The sequence below is a fragment of the Ailuropoda melanoleuca genome, chromosome 7, assembly GCF_002007445.2.
Source record: "Ailuropoda melanoleuca isolate Jingjing chromosome 7, ASM200744v2, whole genome shotgun sequence".
Taxonomy (NCBI): domain Eukaryota; kingdom Metazoa; phylum Chordata; class Mammalia; order Carnivora; family Ursidae; genus Ailuropoda; species Ailuropoda melanoleuca.
The window spans coordinates 131,051,139-131,077,872 of record NC_048224.1 but is presented as its reverse complement, the minus strand read 5'-3'; the positions used below and the strand labels follow the sequence as shown (position 1 = coordinate 131,077,872).

Below are 26,734 nucleotides of genomic sequence, written 5' to 3'. Positions count from 1 at the left end.
TCAGAAACTCAGATCTACATGAAGAAGGCTTAAGAAACAAAACAGATGAACATAGGGGAAGGGAAGGAAGAATAAAATAAGATGAAAATAGAGAAGGAAGCAAGCCATAAGAGATGCTGAACTCTAGGAAAAAAACTGAGGGTTGCTGGAGGGGAAGTGGGTCGGGGGAAGGAATCATTGGGTAATGGGCATTAAGGAGGGCACTTGATGTTATGAGCACTGGGTGTTATATACAAGTGATGAATCACTAAATTCTCTCTCTGAAACTAATACAGTATACATTAACTAACTTGAATTTAAATGAAGAACTAAAAGAAGGAGAAGAAAAGGAATAAATGAAAGTAAATAAAATACTTTATTTTTCTTATTCTTAGCTGACCCAACAGGTAGCTGTTTGTTCAAAATAATAGAAAAACAATTTATTAAGTGGTCGTGGCTTATGGGTAAGTGAGGTGAATAACCATAATATTATAATGGACAGGAGGAAGGAAGAGGGAACACTTGAGTATAAGGTACCTACACTTTCTGTGAAGCCTTCATTTCTTTTGACTGTAGTTTCCAGTAAATTTTTCAAAGATGGGTGACAAAATTCAAACACTCTAAAAGAAACCATATTTTTGGCATGATATGTATTGCTTGCTCTTTGAAAAAATTAAAAGGCTACTAAATAGCATTTATTTAGTACATTAGAGGTGACCAGCAAATATCATCATTGCTATATTCTACATATGGGAAGCTGAGGCCCAGAATGGTTAACTGGCTGACCGAGTGTCAATAGATAAGAAGTAGTGGACAATTTAAATACTAGGGAAGATAACTAAAAATTAATTGTGGCTAAGCTTAGTTTTTTTTAAGTCGACTAACAGAAAGTAAATTTCCAAGAAGTTTTTTAGATCTGAAGTCAAGGCTCCTCAAAGGCAGAGGGTAACAGGTATCTGTCCTGACCTCTCCTTTGCGGCTTTCATTCCCAGCCTATATGAAAATAGCCCAGCACCAGAGGCTTGGAGTGTTTTCATTGGCATGTGGGCTAAGCGTCCTTGGAAGTGTTCTACTTTAATACCTAAACTTTCCTGCCAATGTCAGCATCCGGCCTTGTCAACACTTCTTTTTCCATTTGTGAATACTATAGTTAAAGCTTTCACCTCTCCTTTCTAGAAGTATTTTATATTTAGAACTTGGAAGTTTAGAAATTTTCTACATCTGAAGAAATACATTTCAACTACAATGCTTATTACTTATTAAAAAAGTTTAACTTCAAAAATGTATAGAAACATATACATGCTTTTTCCTATAGGGCCTTTGATCCTACTGCAAAACTTTAGTGCTATGAGTGAGGTTTAAGGTAACAAAGTGGTTTCACCAGTGAGGCAATGTGGTCCCAAAAGAGTGTTTAACAATAAAAACAAAACAAACAAACAAACAAAAAAGAAAGAAAAAACTAAGCTAAAATTTAGACCAAAAACATAAGGTTTTTAATTACATTTTCAAAATAAAAGAAGTCCCTTTGTGTTTGGTCCATGTTCTGGAATAACAAATAAAAAGTGTTGTTTTGTTTTGCCCTTTTGATGGCCAAATGGCAGTTCTCAAGCTGAATGTGTGTAGATCATTAGATGAGCATCTGTGGAGATTATTATAATCATAAGGTTACGTCACTGTCTATCAGGCAAAATACTTGAATTCATTTGTGTATATAACTTAGTAAAATTAAACATGATTCCAGGGAATAGAAAACATTCTTCGTAAAGGTTTTATTATTAGAAAGGTGACATCATCCCAAGTAATTTAATTCTAGCTGGTTTATTGTTCAGTAAACGTCTGTAATTCAGGATGGGCCTTTCTTGCTAATGCTGGTCTACTGACCTGATTCACATTTCCTGTATGTGGATGCATTCAGCCTTGGCGACAAAGCTTTATACATTGAACCCGGATGTCCACTGTAAGAACACAAATCTCTCCTTGGTGTTTGCTTTTATAATAACCACTGTTGGGTAAATTGTATTATCACACAGATCCAAATCTCAGGGTCTGAGTGTGGAGTCCCCGTGAAGAGGTAAACAACGGAGTGTCATGGGGCAGTTTGGTGGAAGAAAGACATATTATAGTAAGTTACAGTGAATCTTATAACTGATCGTCTGCTAAGATCGTCTAAATATGTGGTTAAAATGTATGGGAGAAAGTTTATACCAACGAGCGGGGAAATTGCCAGAGGTGAAAGAGACTAGGAGCTCACCAAAACAAAAAGGATTTCAGTGTGGATTTCAGTGTAGATTCTGTTGTCAAAGGTGACCCCAAGCTATGAGTTGTAATTGAATTAGAGAGGTCGCCATGCTGTTTGAAATCCGGCCGTGGCTGCTCACGTTTCGCTGTTGAGACTTAACACTCACGCAAGTCATGCACCGCTCAGCAGCCTTCCGTTCCGCACTCCGCTTCCTGGTCCCGATAACCCAGAGCCCAGAACATGCACCACAGATGAGTCCATTTTCTTCTGTGCTTGTCCTTGAATGTAGTGAATGCCTCCTTTTGATTCAGATGAGAAACTTGTAAAACGTGGTGTGTGTTTGTGGTTTGTCTTGAAATAATTCAGAAAGTGGCACTATAATTTTTGGTGAGGAAAATTTTTGTGCCTTCTTATTTCATTCAAAATATGTGATTTTTCTTTTTAAAACGTAATTAATATACTTGTAATATCTCCTTCCGCAAATGAAAATATTTCCCCCGGTATGCGTGTGCACTATCACCTTATAAAAGTGCAGGAAGTAAAAAAAGAAATAAGATTTTTTTCTTCCAACAGAAAACTCATAAATATTAATGTAATGGTACTATTGAGCCATCCACTTTGTGGCAAATACTTTCTATAAACAAATCATGTCTTAGAATTTAGGCTTTTAGCCTTCAAAAATCTTTAGAGATGAATAAAATGTCAAATTCAAATGTCGACTATTGTAAATATAGTCCAAAAATGCATTTTTAGGTCTCTCCTTTGGCCTAAAATTCTTTAACCTCCAAACCGTTCATAATAAGCCAAAGGAGAAATTTTGAGAAATCCCACAACTGTTCCATTTTCCCCTGGGTCAAGAGAGGAAATTCAGTTCAGCTCAAAATACTTAATAAAGACAAATCGTATGTGAGGCCCTGAGCTAGGTAGGCACCACAGAATAGAGCTACAGAATCAGAAAGACTGTCAAGTTAAAAGAGTGGTTCTCAACCAGGGGCAATTTTGCCCTCCAGGAGATAGTGGGCAATCAATGTCTACAAGCATTTTTGGTTTTCCCAACTCCCAGGTTGGGAGCGCTTTTGGAATCTAGTGAGTAGGGGTCAGGGATGCTACCGCACAGAACAGTCCCCCACAGCAAAGCATTATTTTGTCCCAAATGCCACTAGTGCCAAAGTTCAGGAACCCTGGCTTAGAGCATCAATGAAGCTAGTCATACTTCAGGATATAAGTAACACTGAATTCTATGAAAATCCAAACAGACAGAACAACTTACCTTTGAGTGGGTTCAGTGAATTTCCCCCTTAAACTATGCAAAGCTCTTCTTATTAGTATTGTGGTTTCATCAGAATATTGCTCTCTGGAGCAGTTTTAGAGTTTAAAAATAGAATTTCTTTGGAGATTAAGTTATATAAATGCAGACATGAAAAAACAAATGAATGCCAATGAAGCACCACCCATCCCATCTTGAACAAGTTGTATATCTAGTAATGGAAACATGCAAAGATCAAGCTCTTTACATGTGTTCTCTTATTTGACTCCCTTTCAGGACTGAATATTTGGTCATTGCAACTGTCATTGCTAAAATAAGCATCCATTTGGAATCTAGAATGGGGATTCTATCCTTCGACAGTAAAATAAACTGGTTAAGAACAGTTTATTGAGGCACTTTTAGATCACAGACATTCAGATGTAGTGGTAGAGAAACATGTAATTTCATTTTCCCTTCCAACTGAGGGGGAAGCTCAACCTGGAATGTAGAAGAGGAAAAGTTGATCGGCTGATCTCCAAAAAGAGTGAGATCCAATCAGAGTTAGCCAGAGGAACAGAAAGAGCAACTTAGAAAAGTTGGAAGGAAACTGATGTTCTTCAGTAACAAGAATACTGTCATTGTGCCCTCCATAAGTGAGAATCTGGTGGGAAGTGACCAATCAGGTCAGTTTCATAAAAGGTACAGCAGGTTGAGAAGGTTGAAGGACCAGATAAGAAGACAAGTATCTATAGCAGGATGACCTAGGTAGAAGGAGGGATGACTCACTCTGGAAGTATAGGGACCACTTCCAGGCTCCTGTAGCTTGCTATGCTTTGCAAACCCAAGAGCAGATTCCAGAGGGACGGAGCCAGATCCAACATCCAATGGGATGGGTTGCCTGACTTGGAATGGGTCTGCCTCAAGAGGATGTGTGTTCCATATCACTGGAGGGATTACAGTTCTGGAACATTGCCATGAGGATGCCAATATTGAGGGAGAGGATGAAATGGATGGTCCTAAAAGGAACCTTCATGGTTCTATTGGGAATTCTGAGCGTGGGGGTAAAAGTTATTGTTCATACTAAGGCCTGATATACTTACTTATTCAACTGTCTCAAGGCTACATCACCGACTCTAACTGCCCAATTTTTTTCACAATGGATTGGATATCACCATCATTAGAATAGCACCACATGTATGTTGTGTTTGAAGAGGAGTCTGATGGTAGGACCCCAGGTTAGTAGCTTATTATTAGTTATCACCACAGTCTTGTGGCCCTGTTTTTGAAAGTCAAATGACTCAATGGTGTTGTGTAACAGGACTAGAAGAAACAATAGGGAATATTCCCAGGGCACAATTTATCACTTTTTTATGGAAAAAGAACAGAAGACAGCCAAGCAATAAATATAATACTAAAGATAGTCAAAACAATGGAAATATAATTTTGTTCAGAGCTATAAAAAAATTCTACTGCTCTGTCTCTATATATACAGCCTGTAGAAAGTTCCAGGGTAATTATTTTCTAGATGTAGACTAATGGGTCTTCTTATCCACTGAATTCAAACCACCAATGGAAGAGGTCAGAAAGGATGAATGAAATTAGGAGAATTGATGAATTGAGTGTCATTGTGATTTTGTTTCCTATACAACTTGAATTTGTGCTTTGAGAAATTGGGGTCCAAGAATGTGGTTCAATTCCAGTAGCTTTGCAGAAATATTTTTGGAGCAGGCCACATTGTTTTGCAGAAAGAGAATGCATTCTATCCCCACATGCTATTGTAGAATCATTTAACAAAATGTGGTCTTTTCAGCTAGCAAGTTTAGTTCTACAATTAAAATGGACTAAAAGTATTCTGGGGTGTATCTAGAAAAAATATTTTGTATGTAAAATATATAATATTTTCTAGAAATTTCCCATGGTGGATCAAACAATAGAAGACTTTCCAGTTTGTATTTAGCATGGGCTTTGAAATCTATATATGTTTACGTGTTTTAAGTGAATTTCAAAAGTCAGCAAAACATAAAGCCAGTTATAAAATTATTCCCTTTGCTTCCAAATTATCTGTGCAATATCCACAGTGAGGAAGATTTGATACAAAAGCAGACATTGGAGCAAAGCCTTCATACATCTTAATACCATGGTAATTGTGTTGTTTATTAATTAACAATTCTTGAGTGCTCTTGTTTACCAGGTACAGACGTGAAAGGTTGTTTTAACTTTGAGTGCTCACCAAGTTAGTCAGCTAATTCGTGCTAGAGAGGGAGATAAACAAGGCAGGAGGACACAGGATAAGTGAGGTGACAGGTGTGTCCCAGGCTCCCTGGGAGGTCTGAGAATCTAATGTAGCTTGAGGGCAATGGAGGTGAGCAGGGCTGCCTGGAAGCACAGGACTCAGCTCAGTGGACCAGAGAGAAGCATGGGGGAGGGAGCGTGGCTCCAGAGAGCACCATGTGCAAAGTAGTGTAAAGGAGCTCTAGTTTTCTTCCTCAGCATTGTCCACTTACCAAAGAAAATAAGATGATCATAAGCTTGATAAGCTTGATTTTTGTCAGTTTAAGTGGTGGTGAACAACTGGGAAGTCTTTCCAAAGGGGATTTTCTTTTCATACACTTTGCAAAGTCAGGAGCAAAAAAGTGAAGAGGAAGGGAAGGTCTTATCCAATTGCCTTTGCTCCTGCAACTCTTAGTAGCTTCTTCACAAGCCTTTGACCCAGGGTAGCTCAGGGGGAGGGGAAGCACTTCCTTCAGCAGTCAGCATTCTCTGGAGTTTTTTGGTTACATTTTCACAAATGTCTCATCTCTTTGTTTCAACAAACCCTGCTCTTTGAGCCACATGGTGGGTTTCTACTTCTTCCCCTTTTTTGTGTGTCAAAATAGGAAAAATGAAGGAAACTCTTCAAGATTAGAACATTTTTTTTTTCTTTTTCTTACTTCCAAATAGCATCTTCCCTGCAGATTTAATAGAGAAGGACCTGGACAGATATTGGAAGGGTAATTCAGTGTTCCTCTCAAATTTAACCTTACATTGACAATGCTCCTCTTTTACCTGTAAATGCTCAATTGCTAAAACTACTAAGCTTTAAAGTTGTTCATAACGGATTTCTGTAGCCACATTTCTGTTTTAGTTCAAATAACTAGAAGAAAATAAGGGACATAAATGACTTGTTTTATGTGAAAATTGTCTTTCAGATGCAGTCCACAAAAGCAAAATGTTGGACAATTTTGGTACATATGAATCATTAATGAAAAGAGTGATTTCTGTTTTCTGTTGGCATTTTATTTTTTGCACATGCTGTTCTTCTCTGAATCTTTCCCTTAAAAGCCAGCTTCTTGTATGAGTTTCTCAGTATGCTATACCCTTAGCCACCATAGTCCCCCAGGAAAAATAAAATGGACTTCACTCAAACTAAGGATAGTAGGAGAGACTATACTCTTTTGAAAGTCCCAGTCTCGAGCAAGAGAAAATAAAAGTAAGATGGTAAAGAAAAAAGAGTTTAAGACTTGGAACCTGATGGTGTGGGTTCAGTTTCTGGTTCTATCACTTTCTACCCCAGGCAAATTCATTACCTAGTGACCCTCACTTTGCTTTTCTGTTAAAGGATGTGATGGATAATACCTGCTCTTACACACACCTACCCATCTACCTGCCTCATTAGAGGTTTCCTTAGCATTTAAATATGTAAAAGAGCCTTGAAACCAAATATGATTTGCCAATACTAGTTGTTATGGCAAACAACTTTCCAATGTACAAGATATGATTATATGAAGTTATATTTCATATACAATGCTTAGCATAATAGGCATTCACTAAATGAGAATACGCTTTCCTTCTTTTCTCATCTTTACTTTCAAGGCTGCTTCTGTCCCATTTGTCCCCATTTACCACTACGTTTTCCTGCTGTTCTGCACCTTTTGGTTCATTGATGCTCTTTATTATTCTTTCTGCATGCACAGGCTCAGAGAGGCAGCTGGTCACCAGCCAACTTTAATATTCCCCTTCTTAGTTTGGACATCCGATTGTACACATATTCTAGTTTTAAATTTCTGTGTGATTAGAACATACATGGGTGGTTATTAGTTTTACATCCTGTAATAACCCGTTTATAGCAGTGGACTCTATTGGGATGGGAATGTTTATAGTTTTGTGAATAACAACATGTATCATATTTCTTTTACAAACAACTTTAATTCAGCACTATACTTTTTATTTATGCATGTTTCTCAAAAAATAACATTAAGCAATTATTTTCAATTTGTATTATAATAGTACTTAAAATTTATTCAGTACTCACCTTGTGTCAATGCTTTACAGAAATGAAATTATTTAGTCTTTGCCACCCTGTGAGATATTATTTACCCATTTTACAGATGAGGAAAACAAACCACAGAAAGGATGTCAGGACATAGGATATCATCACAGTTAGATATGCAGGGCCTTTTTCCAGAATGCCTGGGTTAAATTCTATGGCCCCTAATATTATCTGTGCATCCTTAGATGAATTACTTCCTCTCTGTGTGTTTCAGTTTTCTCAGCTATAAAATGGGGAAATAATAACACATCCCTCATAATGTCATGACAATTGAACACTCTCTTTCCCCCAAATGGGATTTTAGGCTCTCTGAACTATTTCAAAAATCTGTCTGCAAATATTTTGCTTTTCTTTCTTTCCATCATCAGCAGTAGCATTTCCAATGAGACAGTTCTCCCAGACAGTCCAAAGTGCTGTTTGATGATTTACTGCCTTACGTTTCAGTGTTCAGTAAACACCATGGAATCCAAAGACAGACTCCATCATATTAATTTTTGGAGCCTAAGGAACTTTCGTGTCCCTCTGAGAAAGTGACTTAAAATGAAACACAGCTTTCAAATTTATTTCATTTTGGCTAAAACTATAACAAGTGCTTTCAGCACACTCAAAGTGTTAAGCCCCAAGTGGCAAACTTATACTGTACACATTATTTTTTATTATAGCTTTACTTGGTTTGATTGTTCGTTTCCTTTTCCAAGCTCTTAGATGCATTTAACAGCTAAAGATAGAACATAAAGTTATTTTATGGCTCATGAAATTACCCTGGCTTGAAGTCAGAAACAACTTTATCAAAATCCTAAGAAGCACAATCAAATGTTGCATGTGATTTTAGTCCCTTTAAAAGAGTTTTTGTCATTGAGAAAATGAGCGTGGATAACTACTGATTGTTTTTCTGAACAGTGTTTCCCCGTTTCCAGAGCCCGCGGTAACTCTGTCTGCTCTCCTGTGTCCTGACAGGCACCAGCATATTCACGGTCTACGAGGCCGCGTCCCAGGAAGGCTGGGTGTTCCTCATGTACAGAGCGATCGACAGCTTCCCCCGATGGCGGTCCTACTTCTACTTCATCACGCTCATCTTCTTCCTGGCCTGGCTTGTGAAGGTACCGCAGAAACTCGTCCTAATAAAATCTGTTTTCCGGCCGTTTCTGCAGATCTCGTTTGCTTTCTGTTGCCCTCCGCTTCCTCATCCCCAGTCTTTAGTAAACGTGGTTTGTGATTTTCTTTCAGAATGTATTTATCGCTGTCATCATCGAAACATTTGCAGAAATCAGGGTACAGTTTCAACAGATGTGGGGATCGAGAAGCAGTACCACGTCAACGGCCACCACGCAGGTACCGTACGGGGCAGGGGGGTGGTGATGTCCTTTCCCACTAGAACACGGACACATCCGGCCTCACCCTCAGTGGGTCTTGGTGGAACTTAGGAAAGCCCTCTGATAAAGGCCTTCTATGGTCACGCCCATGAAGGGAGCTATTCAAAAATGCTGGTGCAAAGGTCCAAGCCCAGAACAACCAGATCAGCTTTTCTGGGTGATAGGGTGGATTCGCTGTAAAACCAAGATTGTCACCACATTTACTATGTACTTTTTATTTGGCCATTATAAGTCTTCAGAAGGCTTGCAGATGAAAAAGGAAACTGTATAATTTCCCATTTTTATAAATATTTATTCATGGAATTGAAAGCCAATATAATGGCCTTTATGTATAGGATTAGAGTTATTTGGGGAATGGAAAGTATATTTCATTCAGAACGAACCAATCACAATATGGTAAATTATGAGGAAGACTCCATAATGCGTACGTGTGGTTTTTGAGGAATCATTACATATTCAGAAGGGTGCCCCTGTGCTCCCAAGAAATTGGGAGTGCCCTAGAATTTAATTATAAATACCAGGGCAGTTATTACATAGGAGGGCAGTCCAGATCCTATGTCTTTGTTTTTAATTTTGGTTTTGTTGTGTGTGTGTGTGTTTGGGGTGTAGTGTTTTTGTGTTTAGAAAGAGGAAGGGAAGATTTATATATCTTAGCCTGGTTTGAATCTTTATAAAAGAGAGAAAAAAAATTCCTGAATCAAGAATGAAATGATTTTAATGCTTGTAACTATTATTTAAATGTTCATTCTTAAGAGAAATTTAATATAACTTTGTAAATAGTTTAATGTGACTTTGTAAATAGTGGTCTGTGGACGAAGGTATTTGTGAAAGATCCAAGGTAAAAATTTTACTTTGAAAATCTTCAAATTGAACGTTTATTAACTATATGCTAAAAATGCTATTAAACATGCTAATATTTGAAAAAGACCTATGCAACATCTTTATGGTGTTGTGAAAATTTGAATTGTCTGGTCAACTCATTATAGATGAATTAGTATTAATATTATTCAATTTTGGCAAGCAACTATTCAAACTTATGAAAGATTTTTTTTAAGTTATGTAAGTTATGTCACAGATGACATGTAAAAAAAACCACCACATCTAGTTTTTACTTCTTCTGTCATCTCCTGTACTGAGCTATGAGAAATAATAAAGTTCCAGGTCCTTTCTGGCATGCCCTTTAAGTCAGATGACAACGTCTGGAAGGTGTGTTTTCTGCTATAGACATTGAGAACTAAATGGAGCACACATCTATGAACTCAGCATAGAATTTACATTCAGTGTTCCTGAGAGATGACCTAAAATGTCTTTAAAACCACATCGCGCTTATTAAGTAACTCTTATTTATAAAGCCACAGCTGGAAAAGCAGTGTTTGGAAGCTCCACCCATTCAGCCAGCAGTTCTAATGGAAAGTGAAATGTGAAGAGGACTTTCAACAAAGTTGTACAAAATGGTTTTGATGCAAAATTATACTTAATCAGGAGGAATAAGTTGGTAATTCAGAGGTAATGCGTCGAGGTATTCAGCAGAGGTAATCACGCAGAGAATCGTGAAAAACCTTCATTAAGAAAAATGCTGTGGCCGAGGACCCGGTTGCTAGGCAACCGGAGCTCCTGCGGCAGCCTCAGTAGAACAGCTCTCAGGCTGCCTGGCAACAGGCCCCGCCCAGCCCCTCGCCCGCCACCAGGCTAGTGGCCCGGAGGCTTTTGTGTCTTAGGAAAGAAGAGGCATCATTTCCTAAGATTCTTTTGCATTTGTAAAATCTGACAGAACTCTGCGCACAAGGGCCTCTCACTGGATAGTTGCAAACACCAAATCATTAGTTTCTAATTGTAATAAAACAGGTAGGCATTAAGGAAATAAAACAAAGATGGCGACAGTACTGCAAAGCACACAGCTTTTCAGAAATGGAGTCAGTTCCTCCCAGCCTTCAACATGTGGAACATTTGCAGTTGTTCTGTGTTAAGTTATCCTCACAGAAGAGCTGAGGGGGTCCCAGGCGTGGTGGACTTATTGGTGTCTTTGGGTCCATTGACTTTTCCAGGAGGGCTGTGTGTTTAGAGAGAAAATTATACATATTAACGGGATAAGGCAAGGGCTCTCTGATATCTTAGGCAGTGTAAGAGGAATTGGCTCTAGTATAGACTGTCCAGAGGCAAAAGAGAACTAGTGATGAGAACTGGGTGTTGGTTTTTTGGTGTTTTTTTTTTTTTAATTTTTAATAACAAAGCAAACTGCCTTGGACTCACAGCATAGAAACACATTACAGAAAAAATTAATGCCAAAGGATTTGTGGAGACCATAATACAACATGTAACAGGAAAACAAAGAGAAAATGAAGTGGAAAATTCCAGAGTAGTAATCACTAGTTTGTCTGAGCTCTAATGGGGATAGTGGCTTTCACACCTGCATAATTATTAGCCAGGGGTCACTATTGCCAATGCTCAGTTATCTGTTGGGTTAAGGCCAAGAGACTCATTCATCTGTGATACAGTGGCACCTGAATCAGTCCACAGTAGGACTACCCATGCCACACGTGCACAGGGGTATTGCCGCCGAGCTGGATGTCGGGAGGCACAGATGTGCTAGTAGAAAACATCCTGAACTTAGCCTCTCTCTAGCCCAGACCTTTCTTCTCACTCCTTCGATGCTTCACCTCAGACATCTGTCACCAGTGATGTGGTCTTCCCATCTACATGGATTCATGGTGGGAATGAGCTTATTTCACTTTGCCTGGAGAAGAACTGAAAGAACTGTTCAACTTTAGGGCCACAAAGTCTACATTTTTGTTATGTATGCTAATAAGATACTCAAGGCAGGCAATCAATATGTATTAAACTGTATATACTAATTATGGTCCGATAGGGTTGTATTGAGGGATATAGAGGGAAAACTGGTAGCTCAGGACTTGAGCCCTGAGGATTCCTGCCTTTGAATATCCTGTTGTCTACTTCACTTAATTGCTACGTGAACCAATCTAAATGTTGTCTTATAATTCCGAGGACCGAAGAGAAATTGGACATTGAACATGTCTGCATTTCCTTCACTTCATTTTATACAAAGAAGTGACCTTGAGAGAACACTTTTACTAACAATTAAATTGATTCATTTGATTTTGGTCAACTAGAAAAAAATAATTTAACAGAGAAAATTAGTCTGCTACTTACTAAAGCAAATATATGCCCCCGGGATCCTTTGTGCCATGATAAGAAAGTATAGGATGCATGTACAGAAGATTTTTAGCTAGTGACTGACAGGATTGCTTTTGTCTTTTCTCCTTAAAAGGAGACACGCAGAATTTTGACAGGAACTTTAAAAGGCACTTTAAAAGGTTTGCATTTTAACCAATGTATGTATTCTCGGAATGAGCCTATTCATGGAGATGTGCTTGATTCTACCACTAAGAGTACCTTTCAAAATTCATTCTAAAGGGAATCAGAATCCTTTACGTGGCACCTAAGAAAAACAATTTGTAATTGGTATCTTGGTTCAAAGAATCTTTGGGTAAATATTACCTTCATTTTGTCATTTAAAAATATTTATATGGTAGATATGGACAGATGGTAGCTACACTTGTGGTGAGCACAGCATAATGTAAAAATAAATCAGGATAATGCTTCATGGAATAATTAAATTGAGCATATGTGTAACAGTATTTTGTAGAATGTCATACAGTAGGTGCTCTCTGTATATGTCGGAAAGTATGAAATAAGTAGCATACTTGGCAAAGAGCCCCCAGTGCAATCTTTGAAAAGCATTGATTCCAGGACACATAAACATCTGATACACCATGTTTCTGAATGGATCTTTGTAGGTCGGCATTGTTGAGAGTTCTCAATTTAACCACTAGAAAAATGTTTTCTAATAAAAAAAAAAATACATATTAAGGTCTGTGAATTTGGGCACTTGTCCCTCACCACTTCGGTTATTTTATAGAGGGCAAGTTTTCTTTTTGCAAATGACCTACTACCTCTACTCTTAGGAATCTTAGGTGTGGGATATTTGCATTATCTCATATTTCCATCAATAATTACCCTTTTGAACACAGACTAACGTGAGGGCATGAATAAGTATGGCAGAGAATATATTCACTTATGTGTGTGACACTGTGGCCTTGGATAGGAATAAACCCAGCTTATAGTTAGTGTCTTAGAAAAATAAAAATCCTTATTTCCACCTTATCTCACTACCAACGACACCCCTCCCCCTACACACACAAGATGAATTGGAAAGAAGATATGCTAGTGGGAAAATATTTACAGGTGGGAAGTATCTTTCAGCTGGGTGTAATATTGATGGATCACTAATTTTTGAGGTAGTAGAGTATGCAGTGAGATAATAACCCAGGCATCCAACAATCCAGCTATATAATTTGATGAATATCAGATTTTAGTATCCTCTACCATTCTGAATGTCGTCACTTATGTATTTTAAGACAAAAGAAACTACTTTTGCCTTCATAAATATGTACTTAAAATTTTTGCTAAGCAGATTAATTTGGCCCCATTAACATAATTCACAGTTTCTACTAAATGATATGTCAGTCTTCTACCATTAAAATAGCCAGTCTTCTTCCCTGTGCCACATGTACACTTCTATTATTTATCCCGAGAATATCTTTCTGTTGGCTCAGTGAGGAATGTCCACTAAATAAAGATAAAAATTCACCACTCCCAGTCAAAAACACACTAGACATAATGCTTTGGAATTCTAATTTTCACTTTTCCCCCCAGGTCTAATATGTAATAATAAATCACCAATTTAATGGGGATAAAATACCTCGTTTCAAGTCTCATTGAAAAGAATATTTGGGCAATTATGTGCAAAGCACGTGTAAAGCAGAGAGGACCTGATGCATAGCAAATGCTCAATAAATGCAGGCTAGTGATTGCCATTATTCTTGTTATGATTATTATTCACTTAAGTTTTCGGTGTTCCAATGAACATAATTGGAATGACTCATGTTCTAAATATAAATCCATAAAAAGACAAATCTTTGATAACATAAAAACTGTAGAAGCTGGAGACATAAAGTAGGAGTTCTCGACGTTCCGTATTAAGTGTTCTGACTCATCTCCCTCTTTGTCTTGAAGATGTTTCATGAAGACGCTGCCGGTGGTTGGCAGCTGGTCGCTGTGGATGTCAACAAGCCCCAGGGACGCGCCCCAGCCTGCCTCCAGGTGCAGTACAATACCATTTTTAAAACTCACCCAGCAAAAAAGTCTGTGACTTCGATTTTATACAAGGGAGTCCACTGGTCTCCAAACTCTAAGTCTGCCCAGGTTTCTGGTCCTGGAGTCAGGGACAGTATTTGACTTCATTCCGTATTCCCAGGACCTACCTTTTGTTTTTTTTTAGATACACAGCAAGGATTTGGTCAATTTCATGTAACTAAGGGCACACAAGTAATAATAGCATGCCAACAGTAGTAAATCAGTGAAGAATTTTGCTGGTATATTGGATGTTATAAAAGCATTCTTCTACAAAGGCCTGAATTATTCTAGGGAGGGCAGTCACAATCACAATTCACTTAATTGAGTACCTTACCAAGTACCTGGGAAGGAGTATCTTTAAGAGGTAGTCTGTTCTGCATCTGCAAGCTATCTGAGCAATGTGACATAATAAAGATGCTTCCTTAACAGGTGCACCTGCAGCAAACACAAGGCTCTGGGATTGCACGTGGGTCCTAAGGTCCTGGGAAGTGATCAGGGGATGTCCATTGGGTTTCAGGCTGGTGGACTTTTTGGGCTTATCATCTGCCCTGAGCTCTACTTTTTTTTATTATTTTAAGATTTTATTTATTTATTTGACAGAGAGAGAGAGACAGCCAGCTAGAGAGGGAACACAAGCAGAGGGAGTGGGAGAGGAAGAAGCAGGCTCCCAGCAGAGGAGCCTGATGTGGGGCTCGATCCCAGAACTCCGGGATCACGCCCTGAGCTGAAGGGAGACACTTAACAACTGCTCCACCCAGGCGCCCCTGCCCTGAGCTCTACTTCAAGCCCAATGGACTCCTTTGCTTTTGTGAACTGCCCTGGCAACTTCTCTTGCTTTGTCCCCACCCCCCAAATATCAGTAATACTTTTTCAAAACCATGTCACCTTTCCAAAAGTAGCATCCCTACTCCCCCACAGCATTTTTACTCTGTCCATTTCCCTACTCTTTAAGGGTGAAAAGTCAAACCACGCCAAGACACGCCATTATGGCGTGGCATCATGGGGACTGAGAACTGAGTCTTCCTCCTGGAGAATTTTATTTTCTCACTCTCTTTGGTTTTCAGTTACAAATCCTCTTCTCACAAGGGGCTGATTTTACAGTTCTTTATATTCCTCTCCATAATTCAGAAAGGCTTTGTCCTCTGCTCCAGGATAAGAACATACCTTCTTTCTTTCTTTTTTTGGGTCATTCTCTCAGTGGGGGCTCATTGTGCATTTCAAGGGTTAATACATAAGAAGCAAAATATTGTGCTCTGAACCATTACTGGGGACTACATTCATATGGCCTTTTAATCATATAGTGATTTGTTTCTATCAGTTAAAAGAATGGAAAGGAAAAGAGGAAGAGTTTACAATGAATATTGATGATATCTAATATTATTTTTGGCTTTCTGTTGTATATTGGACGGTGACAATGCTAATAATCAACTCCTACCACTACCTCTAGTACTGCCATCGCTCCCGACTGCAATAACAATGACAGCCAATTGTAGCTTCTTGCCTAAAAAGCACTTTCACTTAGTAATCCATCAGCTGATATTTACTAAGCTAAGAGAGTCCTGAACAAAACAAGAGCACAGCTCCTGCCCTCGTGGAGCTTCCTGAAGGGTACTTCAGGGTGGATGGAGAAAAACCAGCATCAAACTAGCAATTACAAGAGTAATGAGGATTTTAAAGAAGTAAGGCAGGATGCTATGGGAATATACATTTTGGAGTCCTCACTCCTCCTTGAGAGGTCAGGGAAGGCCGTCACTTGGTACAGCCCAGTGATGGAGAAAGACCGACATGCTCCCTCAGTCTTTGTAGATGAGGAGGTGGAGATCCAGAGGGCCTGGGTGAGCTCCTAAATTTGCACCTCAACAAAATGGAGAAGCTAGGACCTACGACTCTGTCTTCTGGTTCCTAGTCCCATGCTTTATCCAGTGGAAAAAAAATATGCCAAGACAATGTAAGTTTGTAATAGAAATAATCAGGCCTGCTATGAGTACCAAATCAGTCTGACTAGGGCCCTGAATGCATTGCTTAAAAGGTATTAAAGGGCACCTGACTGTCTCAGTCAGTTAAGTGTCTGCCTTCGGCTCAGGTCATGGTCTCGGGGTCCTGGGATCGAGCCCTGTGTGGAGCTCCCTCCTCAGCAAGGAGTCTGCTTCTCCCTCTCCCTCTGACCTTCCTATCCCCCCCATTCATGCTCTCGCTCTCTTTCTCAAATAAATAAATAAAATAAATCTTTAATAAATGTATTAAATCCTTGTGAATAGATGTCTCAATGTTGCAATCTGGAATTAGAAAGGAAGTTAGCCTCTTTATCACAGAGATTTGAGATGGCAATAGATAAATGGCCAGGAGAATGTAATGAGGAGACAGAACTGTACAAGGATATAGGAAAATGAAGGTCAGTGGAGAGGTGGGTAGATACTAGGCTAGAAGTATGTCAGTGTGGCATCCAAGAGACCTGCATATTAAACATGTTCGCGAATATGGCGGCACGCTTGATAAGTTTTATGAATGATGACACGTATGGTTTGAAATGAAGGTGAACGAAGTCTGACATTTCAGTATGAAGAAAGTTGCATTCAACTCAGCTTTACATGTTTGGTCCTAAATCAAGCTTTCCAGAAGAGCCAGTTTGAACGAGTACATATGCAAAGTGGGATGGCCAAGGGGTGGGCATGAGCTGTGAACAGAGAGAGAGTACATTTCCATGTCTGAGTGAAAAGATGATTAGCCACTCATCAATTAAAAGAGAAAGAAGAGAATTCAGTAAAAAAAAAATATTTAAAATAAAATGGTCATGAAATACTCGTTGACTTATACTAATGGCTAATGCTATCCAAAACCAGGTAACAAGGAAATTTTCATCTAATTCATCCAGTCAGTCCTGTCTAGAACTGTAATATCTCTCACCCTCAAGGACAAACAGTAGAATATATCGTTTCTTTTTATTTTTAAAATGGGCAAGATGTGACATTACATTCTTCTAAAAGATATATTAAACTATAGAAATGACATTTTAAAAAAGTATTTGCTTTAATTCCTTCCAGTTTATCCTCCCTCATCCCCTTCCAGATGTGGCCTAGAGGTTAACAATAAGAGCCAGTTCTTCTAAGACCCATTACTCCTGCATTTACTCTGTATATCTCTTATACAACAGCATTTCTGCTTCCACGAGGCACTGTCATTTTTCCATGTTTCTTCTTTCTAGAACACTCTCCTCCCCAACTCAGCTCAAAAGTCACTTCTTTAAGGAAGCCTTCCTCATCCTCAAAGAATAGGCCAGCTACATTTCCACATCATCCTATGCTTTTCTTTTGTGTTCATCATAATTTTCATAAAATAAATTAAAACAGTATGATTCGTTAAAGTCTGTTTCTCCATCCAGAGGAAACTCCATGGCAGTGGGGACCACAGTGGTCGTGGTCACTGCCAGAACTATTCCTGACACATGGAAGAGTCTCAATTGTTTACCAAACAAGAGAACAATCAAGTGAAAGAAGGACTTAGAACCTTCTTGGCTTGTGCAAGTACTCATTTGACCTCTCGTTTAGAAGCAGCTCTCTTTGTCCTTTTGGTCTTGTTTCTAGGAACCAGAAATTAAGTGGAGGATGGCAGTAACACTATTCTATACAAGCATTTATTTCTAAGTCTAAAACAAGCATCACAATGGGAGTTTGTAGAAAGTACCCGTCAAAGTTGGATAATGTTGGATGCTTTGTCAGCCTGTCTCTTCTCCAACATGGTGGCAGACGCTCGACAGGACCTAGCCACAACTTCTGTTATTTCCCACGGCTTTCTGAATTCTTTTTAACTCTTCAGCAAGAGAAATAAATAGGGCAAAATTTAGATATGGACTTAGGAATAACATAGTTGAAAAGAACCAAAACCAATTCCTATCTCAACCAAAAAGTTGTATTTATTGGAATAAAGCATATGAACAGCTGCAATTAAATTGATTTAGTAATTTTGCCATCACTGAAATAAATCAGAAAAATTAGGTATGAATAAATATTTGAGAGATGGCAAACTGGTCACCCAGAGTCCCCATTTGATTATTAAAGGAACTGTTGATTTTGTCCTGAGAGCAGAACTTTGTTTTAAAATTTGACCCCAAGTTCAAAGCACAGAATATTTTACCGAAAACCCCATATATCCTACTGCTCTGATAAAATAGGTAACCCATGAAATAAGTTACATAATGACTTTAGTTCACAAAGATAGTATAATAATAATTCGTGCATAAATTTCAATTATTCCAAAATAGCCTTTCCATAAATTTTATGCTTTCAAAATTTCAAAATTTTAAAGCCACCAACTCAACGTAGATGAAGACTGGCTTGAATGCCTTTCTAAGTGAAGGATATTTAAAAATCACCTCTGTCCTTGTTTCAGGTGACATTGCTTTGGATTTGCTTACATTCTTCTTTGGTATTATTTCTTATATTTTTACTTTCTATTCTGTTTTCCATACCCTAGTCTAGTTTATTGGTATGAACAGCTACATGTCTTTTCTGCCAACCATAAGTAATTAAGTACTTTAATAAAATAAGGGTGATTGATGTGGCTTAATCTTCCCTACTGCAGTTAAACTAAATATATGGTGGGACTGATACTTCTGTGATTCTGGGTGTTTGACGTGTAATTGTTTCTCTCTCTCTCTGTATGTGATAATATACTGAGGGCTTCAGAGGGGAGGTGGGTGGGGGAATGGGATAGGCTGGTGATGGGTAGTAAGGAGGGCACGTATTGCATGGTGCACTGGGTGTTATACGCAACTAATGAATCATCAAACTTTACATCAAAAACCAGGGATGTACTGTATGATGACTAACATAATATAATTAAAAAATTATTATAATAAAAAATAAATAAATAAAAGATATATATACACACATATGTATGCATATATATATGCATATGTATTCCTGCAATGTAAAAATATATACGCATGTATATATGTATATGCATATATATACACAACATATATAGCTATATACACACACACTTTTTTTTTTTTACATTGCAGCAATAAATCTATTAAGATTTTATATAGTCCAGGGCGCCTGGTGGCACAGCGGTTAAGCGTCTGCCTTCGGCTCAGGGCGTGATCCCGGCATTCTGGGATCGAGCCCTGCATCAGGCTCCTCCGCTATGAGCCTGCTTCTTCCTCTCCCACTTCCCTTGCTTATGTTGCCTCTCTCGCTGGCTGTCTCTATCTCTGTTGAATAAATAAATAAAATCTTTAAAAAAAAAGATTTTATATAGTCCATTGGGCAGTGATAAGATCTGAGCAACAGGATTAGTTTTTTATTGCTCTCCTACATTGGTACATACACACACACGTATTTTTCCTCATTTCCAATGTTGCAATCATTGTGGTATCTCTGCTTTCTCTTTGCATATATTGATTATGGAGCTATTAAATGAATGAGGAAACTTAGAGGTCTTCTTACTTTTCTACAGAATAATAAGCTCTATAGAGCCAGTGGTAGAAGAAGAAATAGGCACCTTTGGTCTGCAACTAGAAACTCTACAAATTCTGTGTCCTGAGACACAAATTTAAGTGTAATCATAGCTATAATTATAACCATATCGAGAGTCATACGCAGGCATGCAGGGAAAGGATTCAATTTGGCACCCTTAGGGTGGTCTTTTCTGTTTTCATAATAAATGAAAATGCATATGCTCTTAAATTTAATTGCAAAACCACACATTCAGAGCAAGACCTGCTAGGATGTGAGTGGTGAGCTCTGTGGTAACACTTGTTGAAATTCTTAGTTGATTAACTTCATGTTAACTTCATTAACTTAATTTTGCTAGGACATTTTTCATGTTTAGCCAGTTATTAATGAAATTCATACCACGTTTACTAAGGAACTTAGCCACAGGAGATCTATTCAATTCCTCATAAATTCATTCCTAAGTTAAGGACAAATAAGGGAACCTCCTGTAGCCCTTGAAACACCCCCTCTCTCTGCCTCAGTCCCACCTAAAATGTCTTTCTCCTTCTTTCTCTACTTCCCTGTGCTGAGATGCTCATCATTTGGGGTCTCACCCCTTCCTGCCATTGGTCCTTATTATGGGAACAAGATGGCCGCAAGTGACAAGGAAAAGAATAGGGATGAGCCAAGCCCTAGACCTAGTTTCCTTTTCTTTTTGCACTACAACTGCCTCCAGTACCTGACTCCTAACTCTCTTACCTCTCACCCCTGCCCCCCCAGCTACAAACATCCTTACTTCACTCCATGAAGTAACACCCAGCACAGCATTGTTCCTGAATAAATCCCATATTGCACCCTCTTAGAGAGTAGTCTCTGGAGACAGACATATTTCAGGTTTTCTATTAATTAGTAAGACCTTGGGCATATTTCTGTAAAATAGGGATAGTGCCTCCTTCCTCAGCCCTGAGGATTAAGTGAGTATTTATGGCCCACTCAAGAATTGTTTGGTTGCAAGGAACAGATCTTATGCTCACAGGGAGCATTTGCGTACAGTCAGACCTGCCAGGCAGCTATGCTTTCTTTGTCTTTCTCTCGCTCTCTGTGGGGAGACACATAATTTCTCATCTTTGTTTCTGTCCATGCATCTGCCTGTGTTTTTCTCCTTGAAGGCTGGCTTTATTCTGTTTCTCACACAGTGCCCAAATATGGTTGTTTGCAACTGAGTTTGGTGACCTCTCATTCAAGAGCTCTAAAGAGAATCACAAGGAAACAGCTAGAGTTGGGTGTGAGGCTGGGAGACTATAGTTTCATAGTAGGCCACCCCAGGTGGGCGACGGGCCAGAGGCAGCTGGTCATGGGAATGGAAGGGAAGCAGCATGTCCACTTAAGCCAAGTATTCCTACAGGAGGAACCCAGAGTAATTTTCCCTTCTTAATACCTTCTGAAGACCTTGCCCAGTCTCTGTCTACAAGCCACAGTTCTATACCCCTGGAAGCTTCATGGAGCAGGTGGAGAAACACCACCTAGTTTCCTTGTATTTATCAGTGAATAATTTGTAAATTAGGGCCATTTCACAATATAATATTCAATCCTTCCTTGCATTACGAAGATTATGAAATAACGTGGAGACAGAGAGGGGAAGAATACCTCTGTATCCACTGTTGGAAATAATAACAGCTCACATTTATGGACTAGTCTCTATGTGTCAGCCACGCTGTGTGTTCGAGGTGTTCAATTATGTCGTGCTCACAACAGTACCACCGACGTAGGTGCCGTTGTGACCCGTGTGGAACAAATGAGGCACAGAGAGCTCAAGTAATTTGGTGAAGGTCACGTAGCTGCTTACTGACTGGGCATTCCATCCCACGCGGTCACCTCATATTTTTAACCCCTTCATTTTCACATGGTGTATCGTCCTCCTATAAAAATAGACCACAATTTGTTTGTTCATCCGTTCATTCATCTTCCTGTTGATGGACATCGAGGCTGTTTTTTATTGTTTTGCTCTTATTTTTTAATATTATTTATCTATTTGAGAGAGAGAGAGAGCTTGAGCAGGGAGGAGGGGCCCGGGGAAGAGCAGGGCGAACAGCAGGCAGGGGGAGAGGGAGGCGACCCCCCCCCCGACACTGGGCTTGATCCCAGAACCATGTGATCATGATCTGAGCCAAAGGTGGCTGCCTAACCGACTGAATCACCCAGGTGCCCCTATCGTTTCACCCTTACACACATTCCAGGCCACTGCCTGTCCCTGCCTTTTTGTGCACATGGTGAGAAATATTCAAGTGTATGTAGATAAGTGAGCACTCGCAGGAGGAGAAACAGCCTTGGGCTTTCTGAGACATTGTCCCCGTGGCTCCCCAGAATGTTTACTCTTAGCGGCAACTTGTAAGAATTCTCAGCATTTCGCATCCTCGTCCACAACTGATGTTATCAAGCTTTTACACCTGGTGGTATGAAGCTATAACCTTAAATTTCGATCTCCCTGATTACAGTCTGTGAAAGTTGAGCAGTTTCTGTATAGATTCGTAGGCCCCTTACATTTTCTATAGATTGCTTTTTCATTCTGTAGATAATCCCATTTACCTGTTGATTTTTTTCAAACGATCTTCAGAAATTCTGTGCAACTCTAAAGGGCGAATCACGTCTGTCTGAGAAGACACTGAAGTATTAGAAAGATACATTAAAATATTAGTGCTTGGCGTCTGAATGCACACTTTCCACCTCTCCCCTCTTCAGGCAGTGGTGCAATTCTGTTAGGCTGTATTGCCAAAACCCTGTAGAAAGTGCCTTCGATGGGTCTGTCCTTCATTGTGCATCTCAGAAAAGGGAAAAGTCATAGTTGACTCTTTTCACATCCACCAGTTACTTAGCTGTTTAAAATCTATTTTAGCGTAAGCAACAGCTGCACGAAGAGGTCACTCTCATGCATGATAAAAAGTTCTGTTAAATGGGAATCTCGGTCCCCTGCTGCCACTGTGACAAGCCATTTTTCTCCTGCCTCTCAGGTAGGAGTTTTTGTCTCTTGACAATTTGACAGATGTGGCTGCACAGTTGAGCCATCTTCCCAAACACACCCAGTGATCTATTACTGCGAAGAAAGTCACTGACAGGAAAATGAAAGTATGCATGAGACCCAGCATGCTGGAGCTCCGTTTCTCTCTGTAACATCGTGTGCCTCCATCTGTAAAGAACAAAGATAATAGGCTCTTACCATAAGTAGGTCAAATGGTGGCAAAATTATTACTCTAGTGTTTAATGTTTTCTGAGAACATTTCCATTGAAGGCAAAGATTGGGGGAGGTGGACTGTGTGATATGTGTATTTCAAGTGATGAAGTGACATCCGAGGCACTTCTCAGACGCCTGTCTTGTTAATGAACCTTCCCAGGAACCCACAGACAATCTCAAGAATTGATTGAATCCAGGAGAATTTAGCTTCCATTCACAAGCAAACCTCAAACGTCTGCTGTGCTTACAGACCAAGGTGACGAGACGGTGTGGCCCAGCTGAGACTGGCCCAGGAGAACCTGGGACGATTTGCTAGATCTCCCAGAGCCTCAGTTTGCTGACTTGAAAAATGGCAATAATAATAATAATAATAAGGGTTAGAAATGATGATGCACGTAAAATGTCTGGCGCAGTGTCCAGGATGCAGGGCTCACAAGGTCATGGAAATGACTGTCACTACTGTGAGCACACTCTTCCAACTGTCCCTGTCTCAGGGTCCTCCGTGCACGTCCAGGAGGCCTGTGCTCATGCACACCTGTAGTGTGACCTCCCCGCCTTGCTGCAGCCCTGTTTCTGCCGCTCAGGAGTGTCCTGAAGAGTCCAACAGACATGCGCCCGCTTGTTCTCATGAGCACATTGCCCCTGTCACACACCTCTCCATGACCCATTCCCCAACCGGGCTTTTCCTGCCTCTCCAGAACCTCAGATGCACCCCCATCATCCTCCCTGAATCTGACTTGTCCGCAATTCTATCATTAATTCAGTCTTTTCAATTTCTTTGAATCATCCCCCCCTCCATCCCCATCTAATGACCCTACCTTCAAAATCAGGTCAGACAAACTTCCTCAATACAGTGATTGATCTCTGACCCCTCAATTCAGTTTGGTCACTTTCTTCCCTACTTCCATTTGCTTCCATTATAACTTTCACACGATAAGCACTTGGCAAATATTTGGGGGATTGTGTTTGAGTGTACACATACACGTGCTTCCATGTACACAACTACACCACCTCACACACAACAGACACAGTCTCACCCTCCCGTTACGCGGATGCCAGTGACACCTCTCCCAGACACTGGCATGTGCCCACACACTCTCATCTTCAGTCTCCAACAGCAGAACATAAAACAGCTGGCTTGGAGGAAAAGTTTTGGGGGAAAAAAAGGAATAAAAAGTATTCTATAAGAACCTGGAGTGGGAGTTAAGAACAGGAAGAATAAAATAGGTAGAGCCCAAACAGCACAAACAAAAGGTGTAAGAAGGTGTTTAAAAAGCTAGTTGAAAGAGACCTGTTATAGTCTTGAAACCAGTTATGGCCAAATTCACTAAAGAGAGGAGCTGATTGTGTAACTTTTCAATTCTAAATATATATATATATTCTAAATTATATATATATATTTTATATATATATTCTACATATTTATATATTATATATTTATATTTATATATAATATATAAATAATATGTAAATATATATTATATTTATATTATATATTTATTAGCTACATATTTATATATTATATATTATATATATATTCTACATATTTATATATATACACAAATAGAATATATATGTACTTCAAATAATAATCATATTTAGAATAGAGACCAGGCATGATAAAAATGAGATAAAATTAATGCTATTTTTATTTATTTATCTATCTTCTGTTGATAAATTGTTTTGTGTCTTTGATTTTGGGGCCTCATTGGAAGAAAGAAATATTCAGAACATCTTAAAATTATTTGCATTTCGGATTATCACAAACTAAATTCCTATATTGTCATATATTTTCATCTTACAGTTTGAATAAGTCCCATGACTCTTTGGTATTTATATTTATATTAATCAGGAGACATTTACCAACTTTTGCCAGGCATTCATAATACAGTCTTTGGAGACAAATTTCCATCAAATATTTGTTACATTGTCACCTTTGGAAAAAATGAAGGATACGTTATTCTTCTTCTGAGTCTTGATTTCTGGGGCTAAATATGCAGCCTTCCTTAAAGTCTTCAGCCAGGGTTTGAAATTGCTATGTATTTATCTCACCGTTCAGCACAATCAGTGCATTTGAAGGGTTTGGAGGGGCAGCGTGACTCCCTCCATGCCCTACGGCTCATCAGCCGTCCAGGTTTGGACCAAGTAAAAAAAAAAAAACTTGTCATTTCATAGTCAGTATAGTCCCTCCTTATTTTTTCAATCCCTCAAATTTGTTTTTCTCTTTTTCCTCAATAATTTAAGCATCTCAAAATAATCTCCCACTTCAAGATACAATATAGTTCAAAAATTCTCACTTAACTCTGCATTCATCAAATGTAGCAACCTAAGTCCTTCACTGTGTCAGATCTAAAATTTGTTGAAAATGACTGCTATTTAATTTCATTTTCAAATTTGTGCTTTCCCTCTTGAATTTAAAACAAGTTTTATGTTCACTTGTCCACCATTTAATACTAAAAATAAAAATAAACATATAAAAGTAAATTTGAAGTGATCCTACATATAGACTTTTTAATTAGCTATGGGAATGTCAGTTGAAGTGTCCAAAGACCTTAAAATCATCATAGTTTAAGGGTCCCCTGTCTAGCAGCCTTGCCATGGACCTTTCTAATTTCTCACTGAAGTACTCATGAAGACGAAGAGAAACTCACAACAATAATGATAAATAAGACTAAGAAAGCACCTTTTGTGGGGGCTCTGGGTGGCTCAGTCGTTAAACGTCTGCCTTTGGCTCAGGGCATGGTCCCAGCATTCTGGGATCAAGCCCCACATCAGGCTCCTCCATTGGGAGCCTGCTTCTTCCTCTCCTACTCCCTCTGCTGTGTTCCCTCTCTCGCTGGCTGTCTCTCTCTCTCTCAAATAAATTTAAAAAATCTTTAAAAAAAGAAAAAACACCTTTCGTCAAAATGTGGTGAGACTAGCTAGTAACTCTATGGCCTGTGGAGTGTTAGTGAGAAAGTAGAAAATGTGAGCACCTGCACTGTGGCATTTCACCTATAATTGACTGTAAGTCAGAATCAGAGTGTCTGAGGAAGGGACGGTCACTGACGGAGTCTTATTGCTGGAATACGTGCAGTGGCCTCATCACCCAGTCATCACTCTGGGTTCTCTTGTGCCCAAGGCTGAATGGTGCAGGTCCTTGGAATATATAGATAGAAGATCATAGTACTTGAGGGGCATGGATGGCTCAGTCGGGTAAGTGTCCTACTCGAGATTTTAGCTGAGGTTATGATCTCAGCGTTGTGAGATTAAGGCCCGCGTTAGTTTCTGTTTTGGGCATGGAGCCTGCTTAAGATTCTCTCTCTCCCTCTCCCCCTCCTATCTCTCTCTCTCTAAAAAAAAAAAAAAAAAATTACTTGAACTTAAATGTCCTAATTTGTTTTACTTCCTTCACATTAATTCGTCTAAAAAATAGGATCAAGAGTGAGAGGGTCTATGTGAGTACCCTTGGCATTATGAGTCATGACGGATCTCTAAGTATCATAATGGGACGATATATACGTCATCCAGCCTAGAGTAACAAGGAGGTGCCAGACAGCTGGGGCAGCTTGGCATGGGGCAGTGTTGTGCTTGGAAATGTTTAAAATGTTTAATAACCATCTTGAAGTGGGAGAGTCCTGACTGGTAGCATTTGCTAATTTCCATGGTGTTCCCACTATGGCCAATTTCAAGTTAACAACATGACATTGAACACGAAGCTGGGGAGAGAG

At 39.2% G+C, this 26,734-nt stretch overlaps 1 protein-coding gene across 6 annotated transcripts in view; it reads left to right on the top strand.

Moving 5' to 3' along the window:
* The window catches only part of NALCN (sodium leak channel, non-selective), a 288,838-nt gene that overhangs the window by 75,595 nt on the left and 186,509 nt on the right, over nucleotides 1-26,734 (top strand). For all 6 annotated transcript variants that reach the window (XM_034665437.1, XM_019794775.2, XM_019794774.2 and 3 more), the window contains 3 exons: nucleotides 8,731-8,873; nucleotides 9,001-9,105; nucleotides 14,241-14,327. In XM_034665437.1, coding sequence (XP_034521328.1) covers nucleotides 8,731-8,873; nucleotides 9,001-9,105; nucleotides 14,241-14,327 — 335 coding nt within the window. The remainder of the gene's footprint in view (nucleotides 1-8,730; nucleotides 8,874-9,000; nucleotides 9,106-14,240; nucleotides 14,328-26,734) is intronic.